This window comes from Peromyscus maniculatus, chromosome X (assembly GCF_049852395.1).
Source record: "Peromyscus maniculatus bairdii isolate BWxNUB_F1_BW_parent chromosome X, HU_Pman_BW_mat_3.1, whole genome shotgun sequence".
NCBI lineage: Eukaryota > Metazoa > Chordata > Mammalia > Rodentia > Cricetidae > Peromyscus > Peromyscus maniculatus.
In genome coordinates this window covers 87,236,378-87,254,079 of record NC_134875.1, presented here as the reverse complement: position 1 = coordinate 87,254,079, position 17,702 = coordinate 87,236,378, and the positions used below count along the sequence as shown (strand labels likewise).

Here is a 17,702-nt window from a genome sequence, read left to right as displayed (position 1 = left end):
AACTACAATAATGACAATATGATAACAGAGCAGCCATTAGCAAGTTGATGTATAGAGAATATGATAATTATATCAAAACTATTCAATAACAGTAATTTTAGTAAACTGTTGATGATTCTAAGATGCATCCAGAAGGCAGATAACAACTTCAAAAAGGAAAGTGTCCTCTGAATCAATGAGAAAATTTTTACGTATTTTTACTTGCATGTGTACTCTCATATATTTATGATTGCATTATTGTAGTCATGAATCCATGTTTATACTCTAAGAGTGACTAGTTGTGTTTAAAAGACTAACAAGAACACAGAGGGTTACAATAAAATTTCGCAAACACCATCTCCAGTCAATAATGAAGGCTTTGTTAGTCAGCATGACAGGTGGTAAAAAATCTCATCGGCTCTCAATATCAATATAGATATTGACTGTGACTGACATACAGTCACCCAGCCTTATATGAACAGACTGAAAACTATAGCACTGGATAATGTAGATATCAATAAGTGAATAAACCAATACTATGATTCTCCGGATGTGATGAAATGTAAGTTACATAATAATCCCCTACTATTTGCTGTAGCTCCAAATCAGTTCACCTGAATCCATTCAGCCTTTAATGGTAACCTGCCATATACAAGAAACACTAGCAATAAGGAGATAGGCTAAAAATAAGTAAAACTAGTAAGTAGGAACCAAGCACCTGTAATTCCAGCACTGAGAATATTAATGCACAGGTATTGTTAGTATGAGGCCTACCAGGAGTGTAAAATGAGTTTGTCTGTTACAAACAAATAACAAGGAATAACAATGTACAGGGCAATGGTGTGCTCTCATCAATACATCAGTGCCATAAGAGTTTGGGGTGTGGTAAATTAAAGAGATGAAAAGGATATAAGAGATAGGTAGAATGTGTGGTAATATGCTGGTAAAATAGACAAACACCTTTAAAGAGCAGTATTTAAATGTCAACTAGGAAAATGATACTATAGTCTGGAAAGGCAGAAACTATAGAACAAGGTAAGTAGAAGTTGTCAGGCATAGTTGTGCAGACCTGTAATCCCAGATCTCAAGAGACAGAAACAAGAGGATCAGAAGTCCCTAGCCTTCCTCAGCTATACTCATGTCTGCCTAGACTACCTGAGACTGCCTCCAAAAAGTGGGGAGGGAAGCTGGAGAACACTGTAATCTCATCTTATTAGCAAACACAAATATGCTTTTATATAAACACACTTGCACAAAAGATTTAGAATAATATGTGTTATATTATCAGAAATGATTATGGGGAGCTAGAATAAAGAAAGGTAATTTTTGTTTTGCTTTCTGTACTTTCTAATTTCTGTAGCACAAAGTACTGCTTCTGAAAAGACATAGGGATTATTACAAAAGTAAGAATCCAGTAAACCTAATAGTCCTGAACCTTTCAAGTGGCAGTACAGAGGCAAAACTGTAAAAGAGTCTTACATCTCTCCCATTAGATCAAAGAATTTTATTGCCTGACTCCAATTATACTACTCCATTTTCTCATTTGCCTCGAGTGAGACTTTCACAAAAGATGTTGTCAACACATCTGAAAGCACAGGGAAATGGGATTTCATTGGGTTGATAGAACAAGTTGTACAATTCCCTTTGTGTCTGCGTACTGATAAACACATGTATGAATGGTAGAATTAGGCATGACATTTGCTTCCATTGTAGTTTTCCACGAATGGTGAGATTGCTGGAGATGACATTATTAGTGATCTCCTATCTGTGACTAATAGAAACTACAACACGGAAAAGAACTGGATAACTGAGAACCCCAAATTGGCAGACGTCTATTTAATTTTGCCTATTATTAACCTAGAAAAGAGCAAGGAACAGGAATACATTACAAAGGCACGGATATAATCATTAAATACACTATGAAAGCAACAATTGGCAAGCAGGATAGTTACATGCATTTTGAAAGCATGTGAATTTTCTCTTTTCCCCATATAAGTTTTCTAAACAGCACTAACTCGATTTTTTAGATTTACATTGTCTGAAATATATGGTTATAAAGGTTTTAAAACACACATAAAATTTTGGAGATAGTTACTACAATGAATTATCTTGAGTAGCAACTGATTGAATGTGAGACACCTAGAACTGTAAAGATCACCTCAGAGTGTTTCTGGTAGGCCATTTCCATAGAGTATTAAGTAAGGTGGGAGACATGATCTAAATGTTGTCAACAACATCCCATATGCTTGGGGCATATGTGGAGCAAAAGGGGGAAATGGACAAAGCCCACTAAGCTATTCATATTCACATTCTCTCCATCTCTCTCTTTTCCCTCCCTCCCTTCCCCTTCTTAATCCTTGCCATTATAAGATGTTCATTTTTGCCATGGACATCCTCTCTCACTCTACCATGATGAAGTGATGGGTTAAAATAAACATCTTCTCTCTTAAGGTTATTTTGTTCTGGTATTGTGTCACAGTGATGAAAGACTCAAACAAGTACTGTGGACATTTGGCCAGCCTACAGGAGGATTCAGCAGTCAGTATTTTGCCACATTTGCTTTCTCTGTGTATTTTTTCTGAAATCTCTGGAAGTAAACTGATTAATCCCTGAAGTACCAGCATTCGCATTTAAAGACAAAGCAAACTTTCCTACTAGACTACACCAAGATTTTCAAGTACAAGAAAATATGCAATTCCACATCACCTAATATCTATGCCATATTCAAATATTCTCAAGTGTCAAAAAAAAAGTTTTTTAAACTGAGCTTTTCACATGTAGGTAAAATCAAAATTCATGCACTGCATTTGCTTATTAGGATCCCTACCTCCTTTCCCATAATACTGACTTTTTTTTATAAACCCAAGTCAATAGTGTCATAGAATGTCAAGCATTCTCTGTATTTGTAAACTTTTGTTTCTTAGTTTGATTCATGTTAAACATTTCATAGTTTATTCTTTATACTTCACACTTTATCAAATTAGGAGACATACAGGGTCAACTTTTATCACTATTGGTGGTGCTAACATTGACCAAGGACATAAGACAATTATCTGTTACAGATTGTAAAGATCCACATTGTCCACTTATAATTAGTAGCCTGAGGCAATACATTGAAATGATATGAGTATCTTGTCTCTCAATATTACTTTCTCTTTTGATCCTTTGATCAGTGCTTAAAAACAAGGTAGTGCAGTACAAGCTAATGATTTTGCTATCACTCTCACATTCATTAACTGCTATTCCTCTATTAATAGCTCTTCTTTCTTTACCATCTTCCCCACCAGTTTCTGCTTCTTCAATGTGCTATGATCAAATATTCATGTTCAGGTTTCCCAAATATCATTGGTGTCATCCCTATCAAGTAAATACCTTTGTTTGTGATATAATTTACTCAAAGCTCACCTAGTGTTTCCAAACCCCAGATCTGGAATGGCCACTTTCCTAAGCCACTCTGCTCCCTTTGAAAAGGGAATAATAGTATTTAGAAACAAAGAACTGGGCACTAGGTACACTCACATATTTTTTGAGAAGGGAGAGAATCATTTGAAGGCTGGAAGAGATGGTTTTGTTTTGCTTTGTATAGTGAATTCACAGACATTCCCCATTACCTTTAATATTGCAAAACTCTGCTCTTCACCTCTAACTTTGTATCCAGTTCTCCTTTTCTTACATCATGAACCTTAGCTTCTGTTAAACTAATGTATAAACACATACAAATATGTTTCTTCCTTATAAAATGTGTACATATTTTAGATCATATTTATATGACTACTAATAAGTCAACCAGATGATGCTTAAAGTTTCTCTGTAACTCTTCTTGTTTTCCAAGGCTGTTTCATTAAGGATGAGTCAGAGGCATGGGCTGACAACTTAGTTGAAATAGCCGCTTTCTCTATGTGTTTCTATTATCAAGTTGACAAACATTCATCTGCTTTTTTGGTGTCCTGTTTTAGGGTTCTTAAAATTTGCTTTGTTTTAATTTTGTTTTTGAATTTGTACAAATTAGCATTGATTGGAAGTAAAAACTGTATCAGAAGGTGACTTAGTCCCTATCCCCTCCATGTCATTGGTACCATTCCCCATGTATAGCCATTTTCATAACTTGCAGAACTTTGCTGAGGTATATCTGCCATAAAGTTCCCCATTTGAAAGAGTATTACTCAATAGCTTTTAGTATATTTATAGAGTTGTATAACTGTCACTAATGCGAGAAGCTTTCATTATTCCATAAAAACCTGCCACATCCAGCATCAGCAACTCCTAATTACTATGGAATATTTTAGCTATCAATTTATATACTGATGGATGCTAGGTTTATTTACACCATTAAATAATTATGGATAATGCTGTTATAAATATCTGTGTGTAAGGTTTTTTTGTTGTTGTTGTTGTTTTTGGTTTTTCAAGACAGGGTTTCCCTGTGTAGCTTTGCACCTTTTCCTAGAACTCACTTGGTAGTCCAGGCTGGCCTTGAACTCACAGAGATCCGCCTGCCTCTGCCTCCCGAGTGCTGGGATTAAAGGCGTGCGCCACCACCGCCCGGCCCGTGTGTGTAAGGTTTTGTATGGACATCTGTTTTTATTTATCTTGGGTATATAGTGAGGAAATAGAATTCCCAGCTCATGTAGAACCCTATATTTAACTTTTGGAATCATTAGGTATTTTTAAAATCATATTGTGCTTCATTTGACAAATTTTTAACGTGTGTGATTTCTTACATTTTTAATTTTCCTCTTCTATTAGAAAAATTCTAGAATATTACATCCCCTGATTTATGTCTTAGGTCTTTTGTTGTTGCTGCTGCTGTTGTTGTTGCTTGTTTTATAATCTAATATGTACAATGTATATCATGGGGGAAAAACCTGCATAGACAAAGCCCTTATTCTTTTTTTTATGAGTGCACAATACTACATGGTAGAATAGACCCTTACTCATTCAACAAGTCCTCATTGTTGGACATGTACTATGTCCAATTTTTGTTCTTAAAAGTATGCTGCACCGACCAACACTGTTTTGAATTTGTGGAGATGTATCTTTAGAGAAGATGTCAAAAAATGTGACTGGTAGATTAAGTGAATATTAATATGCACAAGTGTTAACTAGTTCTGAATACCCCTTCTCTAGGAGCATACTAAACTAATACTGCAATTAATCAGAGTGCACGTTTCCCATAATCTCATTGACAGAAAATATTAATTGAAATTTGTCAATGAATTGGAGCTCAGTAAAAGTTCAATCTGCATTTCATTACTATGGTGAGATTGAGCATTAAATTTCCACACGTTTAAGTCTTTCTATTTCTGTGATACATCTATATGTATCTCTTTTGTTTCAAAGATTTTGAAGAGCAGAAATGCTGAAGTAAATCAGGTAGAAAGGAAAATGGAGGAAGATACCCCATCAGTCACTACCAGCAAGAAAGTTATCATGAGTTCTTAGGCTCTTGTTATACATTAGATTTTCAGAAAGTCACAGCTAAAAGATTGCTTTGAAAAATAGCTGATTCAGCTCCTTCCAACTATAGATGAACAAGTTCTATATTAACAAACTGAGGGCCAAAGAATGGAAGGACTTTCTTTAGGTCACATAACAAATTAGAGTTAGACCTAGAAATGGAACTCAAAGTTACTTTCCCTAGAGCAACTTCAAATTAATGCACAAGTAATTTCTTTATTGATTTTTGTATTTTTACTAAGATTACATCAAAGTACATTTTGGAGAGAACATGTCTCTTAATATTCTTTATTAGTCTGAGCTGCAGACATCAACAATAACCCGCATTCCATCTTTTTGCTATCCATGCTCATTATCTATATCAGCACCTTTAATATCCACTTGCTGTAGAAGTGTAAAAAAATCTTAGAAGGTACAAGCTGCATCAGATTTTGGAAGATACCTCACATCACAGGAACACCTGAGGTCCAGATAGGCAGAGTTCTCTCATTCTCTCTCTCTCTCTCTCTCTCTCTCTCTCTCTCTCTCTCTCTCTCTCTCTCTCTCTCTCTCTCTCCTCTCTCTCTTATATCTCATTATCTCATTATAGTAATGATATATATATATCACAGGAGCAACTAATTTTAAGTGTTTAGATCCTCTCTAGAAAAGGGGCAATGTAGCATGATGAATTTTGGGAGTGTGTAGATAGGCTTATTTGCTAAATATATATTTAAGATGCATTATAATTTTGAAGCTTATTTACACATTACTGCTTACAATACTAGGAGAGGCCCAAAGAGGCACAGACCAATCAAATGAGCTAGCAACAGAACTGAAATAAGCACTCCAAGTTTGATAACTTCTGAACTGCATGCTTTCTGTCTTTGTTTTGATCCATGCAAATTAGTCTTTGTTCACAAAATTGAATCTTTCCCATGATGCAACATCATGGAGTATGTGTACCCCTTCTAAGTCTCCTAATGTACCACACCAGGCCAGAAGGTTGACCAGATGCTAGCATCTCTCATTTTATTTATTTCTCTCTCCCCTGACTCCCTCTCTCCCTCTGTCCCTCTATCCCTCCTTCTCTCCCTTCCTTCCTTCCCCCCTTCTCACTCCTTACTTCCTTTCTTTTATTCTTTCTTTCCTTTGGCAAGGTCTCACTACATAATAGTCTAGTCTGGCCTCAAACTGACAGTCTTTCTACACTATCCTCCCAAACGCTATGATTACAGACACACAGATTGTGCCTGGCCAAAAAAAAAAAAAAATCACACTTCTTAAGAACTCACTATATGCCATATGCTTTCCTACGTTCCTTTGAATGCATGACACTCCTACTTCACAGTCATCAGTATTCTCATCATAGAGATGAACACATAGAAGCTTAGAGGGGCTTGCTTAGGATTAGACAGCTAAGTAAGTTGTAGAACTGGGATCCCAAACTAGGCTTGTCTGACAGTAAAGTACACATCAGGTCCTGGTGCACAGCACACTACCTTACTGCTACCTTTGAGCTAAAACAGACCGGGGGCCTGTTGACTCTAGGATACATACAGTGGAGAATGCAAAACTGGCCTCCCTCAGAGAATACTCAGATGGCCCAAGAAAAAGTTGTGGGCTGTTGCTCAATGATTTGGGAGTCAGTTTTTCTTTGGTCCTACCATGTGTGCCAAACCCTCAACAGAAACTCTGAAAACCCAGCAGTTACTTACTTTACCAAGTGTCTGATTAGAAGTTCCAGCATCTCCCGGTTCTTTTCTGGTAGCTTATATACTAGGGAGTGAATAGCTCCCAGACGGTAATCCAGGTTGTCAGATTCTGGCAGAACATAGAGAAAGGGTTTAGCTTCTAGGTGACTGGATTAAGAAAACTCTCATGTGTGTATGCACACGCACACGCACACACACACATGCACACGCACACGCGCACACACACACACCTGAGTACAGGGAAAGGAAAACAGAGAGAGAGAAGAAAAGGGAGGAAAACAGTAAAAGAGATGAAGAGGAAACAAGTAAAGAAATAGACACAGACACAGAATAAACAAGAAAAAAATAGAAACAAAAACCAACAATGGCAAGGAGAGATTAAAAAGCAAAAGAAACAAAATATAAGCCTAAAGGGGTGAAGAAATGAGACAGTGGGAAATGGAAGCTTGTGGACAAGACAGTCTCAGAGGCAAGCAGAATTGTGGTCACAGCAGGCTGGCTCTAAAGCCGCAAGCAAAGCCTCCAGTGAGAAACCCTTTCCCCATCCACTATGTGTGCGGTACTAAGGTTGCTGCCTTCCAAAGCCAATTATTGAAAGAGCCCAAAAGTACACACCACATGCCTCCAGTTAGCCAATTTACTTGAAACCATGCCACTAACATTGGTTATCAAAATTCTCTACCTCGAAAAGTTAGCAAACAAAAATATTCTCATTTGGCAGTGAGCAAAATTTGAGTTTATGTTGGGAGTTTTTCCCTCAAAGAAGTTTTCTAGCTTTTTTGTTGTAAACTTACTAGGAAACCAGGACAGCAGAATTTAACTAGCAGTGCACATACTTACTGGCAGCAGAGACGAGCTCTTTGTGAAGCTTATAAGTCATGACAGGTTCTGAAAGATTCCTGAAATGAATGAAGACAATCACTTGTTTGGAGGAAGGCGCAATCAGCCCTTGGACTCTGGGCCCACAGCTTAGCCTGATTACACACATCTCCCAGAAGGTTTACCCGTGGGATCAAAGTTTAAGAGAAGGTGTGCAAAAATATAGGCTGAGGCTTCTAGTAAGGTCTCCAATTAGCTCCCCAAAGTGAAAGGAAATAAAAACCAGTCCTGCTGCTTCTAAGACAGACCTACTCTAAATATGACCATGTGCTTACAAGTTGATGGACTTTCCAAAGCACTTTTATAGCTGCTCTATTTGACCCTTCCATTGATCCTATGAAGTAGAGCAGGATAGAAACCAAGAGATGAGTTCTGGGATGGAACTAACACTTGGGAAATCGCTAACCACAGTGGCAGGAGCTTAGACAAGATCATTTGATGAAGTGTCCACATTTCCAGCCAGGTTTCTACAGAAAGTAATGTACATGCCATTTCTACTTCTTAGTCCCGGAATCCCCTGATTTACTCTCTAATCCACTATAATCTGACTCACCTCAACTGCCCCACGGAAGCTGTTCTTACCAGTACCACAAGTGACTGCTCCAATGCTGCACACAAAGACAACTGTCATTCTTTACCTTACTTGCCTTCTTTGTGTCATTTGATGTTGTTAACAAACTTCCTTGAGACTTAGCCTTTGGATTTTCCTGAATCCCTTGATTTTGGTTTTTCTCTTAATCACTTGGGTCTTTCTAGACCTTCTCCTCTGGGAATTTATCATGGCTCCTTTCTCTTTTTACAACACTAGAAGCCTGGATAACTCAAAAATCTACAGACTAGGAAATTTTCATATTGCACATATCTCATATTTAAGCTACATTTACATGACCGTGCCTTTATTTTTCTACAGTGGCAGCCATATTTACTTACACAAATAAGCACATGGACTCATAGGAGTCAAATCTTTCCATCTTCAACAGAAATGGAAAATGAACATTTTTTATGAAATACACTCATTTTCATATTTTGGCCATTGATTTGATTCTATTTCAGTGGTATCTACTACTAGACAAAAGGGGGTGCCATAAAATGTTATATTGCTGTTTTCCCAACAGTCTGCCATGTTTCATAGAGCGGAGGGTCATCTGTTTTTGTGGTTTTAAGCACCAGCACAGCATCATGGTTTCCACTTCTGCCATTGAAGGGCACAAGAAGGGCTCTACATCTAATTTCTTAATAAACATTATTTCTCCGTGGCAAATCCAAATGGCCCCATGGACTAACACATTCATTTTATTCTCGATTCCTATTCTGTCTGTTTGCACAAACCAGATTCCTTTCTCCTTCATGACCATAAGCAGTGAAGGGATTCCATTCACAGACTCTTTCAAAGGTCCCTTCTTACCATTTATGCCACTGAAATGAATCTTTATATAAACAAAAGTAAGAATAAATCAGCTTTGCATCTTGACTACACATACAATGTGACCTCATGTTCTTACTGCCACCACTTCCCTGCCATGATGGGCTGGATACTTTCTTAAGGAACAAGCCAAAACAAACTCTTCTTTCTTAAAAATTAAATGGAAATAAATCAAGAGTGATCACAGCCTAGTACGTATGACAGTCCCACTGATGACCAACTCTTACTACATGTGTTTTTCACACATAGGCTTGGCCTTCCCTTCTGTTGACTAGGCTTGAGCTAGAAAGAATTTAAATTTAAGAAAGCCTTTGAAACACATCTTTGAAAATACTGACTCCTTTTAAGGAGGATAGGGACAGTACATCACTTACTCACTGACTACACTCCTTATCTCAAGTCTTCAGAAATTATTCTTATAAGATTGCTCTCTCATTATTAAACTATCCACACATTCCAAAGTCAGCCATGGCTCCTGAAAAGAGATATTAGGAAAAAAAGACACCCCAGGAAAAGTAGCCTTATAATTCAGAGATTTAAGTTCAAAAAATAGCAGCTATAACCACAAACATACTTTGTTGAAGAAGCAAGAACCTCAGTTCTCCCACCTATAAATAGGAGTATTGCACTTCCTGTGGTACATGGGTATTGGGATAAAAAGTATCAGTGAAAGTGTGAAAAACAGCAACTAGCACACTTCCTATCATGGGATAAGCCCTCCAATAGCATTTCCTTTCTTTGTAAGACAAAGTAGACATGTTTCTGAAAAACAGTTATATAGAACTAGAACTAAATCAAGGTGATGCTATAGTGGAAGGTCACTCAACAGCAATATCATGACCCAACTGTTTGGAATAATGATAGAGTGCAGAGTTTAAATATCTACCATAATGCTAAAAGACCACAAAATTGAAAAGAAAACACCTGAAACTACAGTGCATATTATAGGACATAAAGAATGGTAGTGAAAAATTGAAGGGAGTGCCATGTGTGGTAGCACATACCTTTAATCTCAGCAGTACAGAGGCAGAGGCAGGTGGATTTCTGTGAGTTGGAAGCCAGCCTGATCTATAGAGAGAGCTCTAGGCCAGCCTACAAAGTGAGACCCTGTCTCACTGTCTCAAAAAATTTAGGGATATATAGAGAGTTTGGATGTATATAAATATACATATATGTCTATATACACATATTCAAACATTTTAAATAACATATATTTATGCCAATAAATAGGACATAAATTTTATCTTTTTTCTTACTGCTGTCACTTCATTTATCTCCAACACTGTATTTTCTTTATATTTTCACCTATATGGGTTAAAACATGACAGTACAGTATAGCCATATTCTATTTCTCTTTCCCTCTCTCGGGCAAAGACTCTACTACTGAGCTATACCCACAAGAGGACGGTTTTAAAGAATAGTGTTTTTTTCAAAAATATTTTTTCAGTAACAAATGCTTTTTATATTAAAAACTCATATCAAAGATAGGTTTTCTAGAGCTTGAGGTGGTGGCCATGTCTATCATTCTAGCATTCAGGAGGCTGAGGCAGGATGATTGTATCAAGGTCCAGTCCAGCCTAGGCTACATAGTTAGTCCCTGTCTCAAAGACAAACATAAAACATCTTTTTCCTCTCTCTTCTGTTCTTTTATTTAGCAATCTTTTTCAAGCTTCTGAAACTGAGACTACCTCAACTCCAATCTCCACCTAGACCAATTTCAGCAATCATGAAAAGCAAAATCCCAACTGAAGTAAAGCATACCTGAGGTAGAATTTTAAGGAGCTTGTGATTGTCTTAATGTCCCAGTCACTATTATGAAAATCGACATCTCCTGGGCATTTTGGATCTAAGGGAAAAAAAAACAAAAAATAATCTTCCAACAGATTTTACCTGTTACCTTCTGTTTTAAAAGTGAAGTATATTACTTAGATGGCTACTCGAATAAATTTTCAAGAGACCAAAACTTTACAAACAGAAATTTTTTCAGTTTTCAAAAATGATCTTGCATGCTGGCTCAGTATGTAAGAAATTTGGAAATGATCACTTCCACACACCCTGTGAGAGAGCAACGCTGAACCAACAGAGCAACTCTATAGATGACCAAAGTTCCGAGATGGTGAAGGGAAGTGCTGCTGCCAAACTGGGAAGACAAACAGGCTGCACAGAGTCAGCACCTTCCGGCAGAAGTTCAGAGCAGAAACACCACGGAAAGCATTCATGACCAGCACAGGAAACCTAATCTGTAGATGAAAAAGTTGCTAAGACCCGATTTGGACGAGTTTTAGAGTTAAAAACTGAGTAGCCCAATCCCATCACGGAACAGCACAGGTTTGTGCTTCCTAGTAGTTTTACCTTGAGTAGAACTCTGAGAAAAATTCCCTTATGAATTCATGCTTCTAGTGAAGGTGGAAGAAAATTAACCATATGCCCAGAGTTTGGGGGGCTAAACAGAAACTATTTTACAGTACTCCATGTCTTACAGTTTTACCACAATCTAAAAGAAGTGGGTAGTTGAAGAAAACATTCAACTCCATACCCAAACTGTCTCTCCTTAAAGGGAACATCAAAAATAAACTGAAAGGCACTGGGAAAAGTCACAAGCCAGGAGGAGAGTAGACAAAGAATCACATGAGTTATGGAACGCCTCCCCCTCCCATGACACCTTACCACCACATCCTTCTACATACTAACAGTACCCATTCTGAGAATTCACTAAGTTTCTATGGCAAACAAAAGATAGAGGACAGTCAAAAATACAAACTTAACCTGAGTCAAACATGAAGCTTCATACTAAAGGTACACGCACCTCCATTAATTATTTTATCTATTCCATCATGTCTAACTTACAAAATGTCAGAAAAAGCAGCTTAAGGATGCAGAAAAAAACATAAAAACCACACTTCGATATGGAGGGTTTGGAAATATGAACTCAGTAATTTGAAACATCTGTGATTAATATTAAGGGCTATAATACACAAACATGGATAAGACAAGAGACGGATAAACAGGAGATAGATACAAAACCTAAGGAAGCATAAAAACAAATGCAAAAACTCACAACACTGTAATAGGAAGGAAGAATGCCTTTAAGAACTGGGCATGGCTGAGACAAACACTACTGAGTCTGAAGAAATGCCAATAGGTATTTCTTTTTTTTTTCACATTCATTTTTTTTATTTTACAATACTATTCAGTTCTACATAACTGCCACAGATTCCCTTGTTCTCCCCCTTCCTGCCCGCCTCTCCTTCCCCCCAGCCCACCCCCCATTCCCACGACCTCCAGATCAAGGCCACCCCCGAGGACTGAGATTGACCTGATAGACTCAGTCCAGGCAGGTCCAGTCCCCTCCTCCCAGATTGAGCCAAGCATCCCTGCATAAGTCCCAGGTTTCAAACAGCTATCTCATGCAGTGAGCCCAGGACCTGGTACCACTGCCTAGATGCCTCCCAAACAGATCAAGCCAATCAACTGTCTCACCTATTCAGAGGGCCTGATCCAGTTGGGGGCCCCTCAGCCTTTGGTTCATAGTTCATGTGCTTCCATTCGTTTGGCTATTTGTCCCTGTGCTTTATCCAACCTTGGTTTCAACAATCCTCACTCATATAAACCTTCCTCTTTCTCGCTAATTAGACTCCCAGCGCTCCACCCGGGGCCTAGCCGTGGATGTCTGCATCCAGATATCTCAGTACTTGGTTGGGGTTTCTGGCACAACTATTAGGGTGTTTGGCCATCCCATCACCAGAGTAGGTTCTTAGAAAATTGGGAATCAATCTCCCCCAAGATCCAGCTGTACCACTCTTGGGCATATACCCAAGAAATGCTCAATCATACCACAAGAGCACTTGCTCAGCTATGTTTATATCAGCATTGTTTGTAATAGCCAAAACCTGGAAACAACCCAGATGCCCTTCAACTGAAGAATGGATAAATAAATTGTGGCACATATACACAATGGAATACTACTCAGTAGAGAAAAACAATGACATCATGAGGTTTGCAGGCAAATGGATGGATCTAGAAAAAATCATCCTGAGTGAGGTAACCCAGACTCAGAAAGACAAATATGGTATGTACTCACTCATAGGAGGATACTAGATGTGGAACAAGGATGACTGGACATCACCAGTGAGGCTACCTGGAAAACAGGACCCCAAGAAAGACATGGGGATCACCCAATGACGGAGAAATGGCTGAGATCTACATGAATAGCCTGGACATGAGTGGGAGCAATGAAGGGTGAGGGTCAAGGGAAAGAGAGCGGGAGATCCCACCTGGATCAAGAACAGAGAGGGAGAACAAGGAATAGGAAACCATGGTAAATGAAGACCACATGAGAAAAGGAAGAAACAAAGTGCTAGAGAGGCCCACAGAAATCCACAAAGATATCCCCTCCAATAGGTACTTCTACAATGGAAAAACAAGCAAAAAAAGGATGAAAAAGTGAAAACAGAGATCTAAAGCAATGAAAGTTATAATATACATGTGTTAAGAATCACCATGATGAAAAGAAAGATGAAAGAGGTTTTTGGATGTAGCTCAGTAGCAGAATGCTTTTATATTGCATGTGCAAGGCCCTGAGTTCAATTCCCAGTGCTGGGGTGGGGCGAGGTAAGAGAACAGGAAAGGAAAAGAAAAGAGATAAAGAACAGAAAAGATAAAGAACTGAACAACTACGAATTTCATAAGACTAATGATAAATGTCAAACCACAAATGCAGAAAGGATTCATCAGAAAACATAAATAAAAGGAGGGGAGGGAAGGGGAGGAGAGAGAGAGAAGAGGGAGGGAGGGAGGGAGGGAGGGAGGGAGGGAGGGAGGGAGGGAGGGAGGGAGGGAGGGAGGGAGGGAGGGAGGGAGGGAGGCAGAGAGCTGAGAAAGACTGTGAGGTGCCCAGCCCAATTACTGTAACTACAAGGCAATCCCTGCACCAAAGTGCTACATTGCTGAATGACAACATTCAGTGAATAAGGATTTAGACTTCTATAATTTTCAGCTGATATTGTAAATGAAAAACATCTATACATCTATAACTGACAAAAATTAAATTAAACTTCCAGCAAAACAAATCTCAATATAGCAAAGCCCTACAAAAGAATACAGGCTGGCTACTAGCTCTCTGTCTAGGGACTCAGTTTATAGATTCCAGAAGAGAACACCCAGAAAACAAGTAGGGCATAACAAATCTTTACCAAGATATCAATTTCACCTTACCCAGTCATAATGGCAAAGATCACAACTGACAGTAAAAGCTGGCGAGGATGTGGGGCAAAGGGGAACCCTCATTCATTGTTGGTGGGATTGTAAACTGGTCTGTCCACTCTGAAAGTCAGTGGGCAGAATTCTCAAAAAGCTAAAAATAAACATACTATATGATCAAACGACACCAGTCCTCAGCATATGCCCAAAAGACTCAACATTCTACTCCACAGATACTTACTCAGCCATGTTCACTGCTGCTCTTTTCACAACAACTAGGAAATGAAACAACCTAAATGCCCTTCAACTAAAAAGTAGATGATGAAACATGGTACATCTTTACTATGGATACTATGCAGCTGTAAAGAAAAAAGATATTTGCAGGTAAATGGAAGAAACCATAAAAGATCACATGGAGTGATGTAACACAAACCCAGAAAGAAAAAAACAGTCACATCTGAGGTTCCTAACTACAAATCTTCAGATGTCAATATATAGATAATTTGGAGTAATTACAGAAATCAAGAAAGTTTAAAAAAAATACCATTACAGGGAAGGAGTAATAATAGAAAGGTGAATAGCAGGGTACAAGTGATCTGAGGAAGGGACAGGTCTAAAAGGAAGATGCAAATACAGAAGGAGGGAGGAAGGTAACATAATAGAAAGGCTATCAGAAAAGGCCTAAGGAATCATACTATTAACTATATACCTAAAATACCTATGACACATATAAAACTCTCTATAAAAATACATATAGTTTAAATGAAATATTCCCATCAGAGCTGACAATGCTCCCCCAAGAGCCACAGAATATCCAACAAAAACCCTAATACCAGGCAGGAGAAGCCCTCTTTTGAGGCTTCTGTGAGATTCCCAAAACATTAGAGGATATTGCTGCTGTACCTGGTGAACCGATCCCAGAGGTGGAAGGTAAGGCCCACTTGATAAAGGCACCATGTACTTCATCCACAAGATTCAGAAGACCTGGAATGGATCTGACCTGAAAGCATCTTTCACACATATGCTTTTATGGTACAAGAAGGAACCGTGTATGAAAGGAAGGAAACAACTAATAGTACCACCAGGTATTATGTCTATGAACTACAGCAAGGCCCACCATGTCAGGATAACTCTAAGGGTGAAACAGTGGCAAGAATGCCTTGGTGGTAACCAACAGCTCTCTAAAATTGAAGACCTATTTAACAAGAGGAAAATCATGCCTGATACCAGAAACCTGGTCAACTACCCAAGATTAGTAAGGTCATAGATCTTAGAGGAGAACCTACAACCACCACTTTACTAAACTGGCCTAATCCCTAACTTTCTAAATATCTGTCCTTATACCCACAGGAAAGTGTTGGCCCTTGCTCCTCATCAAAAAAAATTATCTTTGCAACAAATAGAGACCACTATAGAAACCACAACCAATCAAAATGTAGAGTTGTGGAGCCCAGTCCTAACTGACAAACCTACAACCCAGCTCCTGCACCTAAGGCTCAGGGATCAGTTTGGGGGGTGGGGATGAAACAATTTTAAGAGGCAGAGGAACAGGAAGTCTGCTGTGTGCGTTCATCTCCTTGAAGCATCAAAGAACTACTAAGGAATGCTCAAAGTGGGAAGAGAACACTAAATGGTTTCCAATACCAAATGATCAGCCCTGAAAACATACATATACATGCAACATTATAAAGACTGAGAAGGTTTATATTATGCATTTGGTTTTGTGTGTGTGTGTGTGTGTGTGTGTGTGTGTGTGTGTGTGTGTGTGTAGATATGTATGTATGTATGGAACAATAAGTAAGAGGCCATTAATTTGAAAGAGATCAAGAGGGTAAATGGGAGGGATTATAGCAGGAAAGGGAAGGGCACATGGTGTAATTATAATCTTATAATCTTCGTGTGTGTGTGTGTGTGTGTGTGTGTGTGTGTGTGTGTGTGTGTGTGTAATAAAAACAATAAGTGCTCAAATGGAAATGGCACAATTTTCGGAACTCAGTATCTATTCTCTAGCAATCGTCTTTTTGTTATATCAAATTTAAATTGGTTAGTTTCTCCAAAATTTGTGGTTGGATATGCTCTGTGTTCTCTTATCTTTGAAGACTCAACATGAAATAAACTTTCTGAGTAAGTTTACAAAGTTCACTTCCAGGTAAGTTCCTTTACCCTGGATTAAAATGTGAAAGATCTCTGGATTAAAATGTGAAAGAATTCTGGAACTCTCAAGTGCACTTCAATACACAAGATTTTTGTTTTGTTTTATTTTACTTTGCTTTGTTTTTGAGACATGGTTTCTCTATGTGGTCCTGGCTGTCCCAGAACTCCTTATGCAGACCAGACTGGCCTCTAAATTAGAGATCCACATGCCTCTGCCTCCCAAGTGCTGGGATTAAAGGTGTGTGCCACTACGCTTGGCTAACAACAAGATATTTTAATATTCTTTGATGTCATACCTTACTTCTCAAACATAACCTAATTGCAAGGAGGGCAAACTAACCAACTCTGGCTGTCAATAGAAAGTTTAAAAAATTATATGCTAAATATTTATAGTAATGTCTATGGCAGAGTAGGAAGTAGTTCAGATCAATACTCTAGAGCAAAGATTTTAGAACAAGGATTTCAGCCATATTCAGTGATAAAGGTAGAGAACTGAAAAGGCTTACATACCAAGAAACAGCCAAAGGAAATTGAATTTCTTCAACTATGGAAAATGGTAACAAAGGCCCGTCCACAGGTGAGACAACATGGCTAAGTGAGGATGTAGTCACTAGCAAAAAAGGTAAGAGATAGCCACTTCCCGAGTCACAGTGAGACTATCTGAAAGGAAAATGCTGGCAATAGAACTACTTTTTACCTTTAGCAATTAGAAAGTAACAATAATTTCCAGGTATAGAAGTTTGACAGCATGAGAACATGCACCTGGACAGAGTTACAACATGACACATTTGCTTAGAATTACATTACTTTATGAAAATTTCAATGTAGTTACAAGGTTTGGGCCTGGACACAAGCAACATGTTAATATAGCTTCATTCTATGGGGGTAATCACCTAGGCAAAATAATGTAGTATTGA

At 38.3% G+C, this 17,702-nt stretch overlaps 1 protein-coding gene across 2 annotated transcripts in view; it reads right to left on the bottom strand.

Moving 5' to 3' along the window:
* The window catches only part of Ophn1 (oligophrenin 1), a 353,114-nt gene that overhangs the window by 57,313 nt on the left and 278,099 nt on the right, over positions 1 to 17,702 (bottom strand). For both annotated transcript variants that reach the window (XM_006981173.4, XM_042268747.2), the window contains 3 exons: positions 11,194 to 11,278; positions 7,971 to 8,029; positions 7,134 to 7,239 (listed from right to left, as the gene is read on the bottom strand). In XM_006981173.4, coding sequence (XP_006981235.2) covers positions 7,134 to 7,239; positions 7,971 to 8,029; positions 11,194 to 11,278 — 250 coding nt within the window. The remainder of the gene's footprint in view (positions 1 to 7,133; positions 7,240 to 7,970; positions 8,030 to 11,193; positions 11,279 to 17,702) is intronic.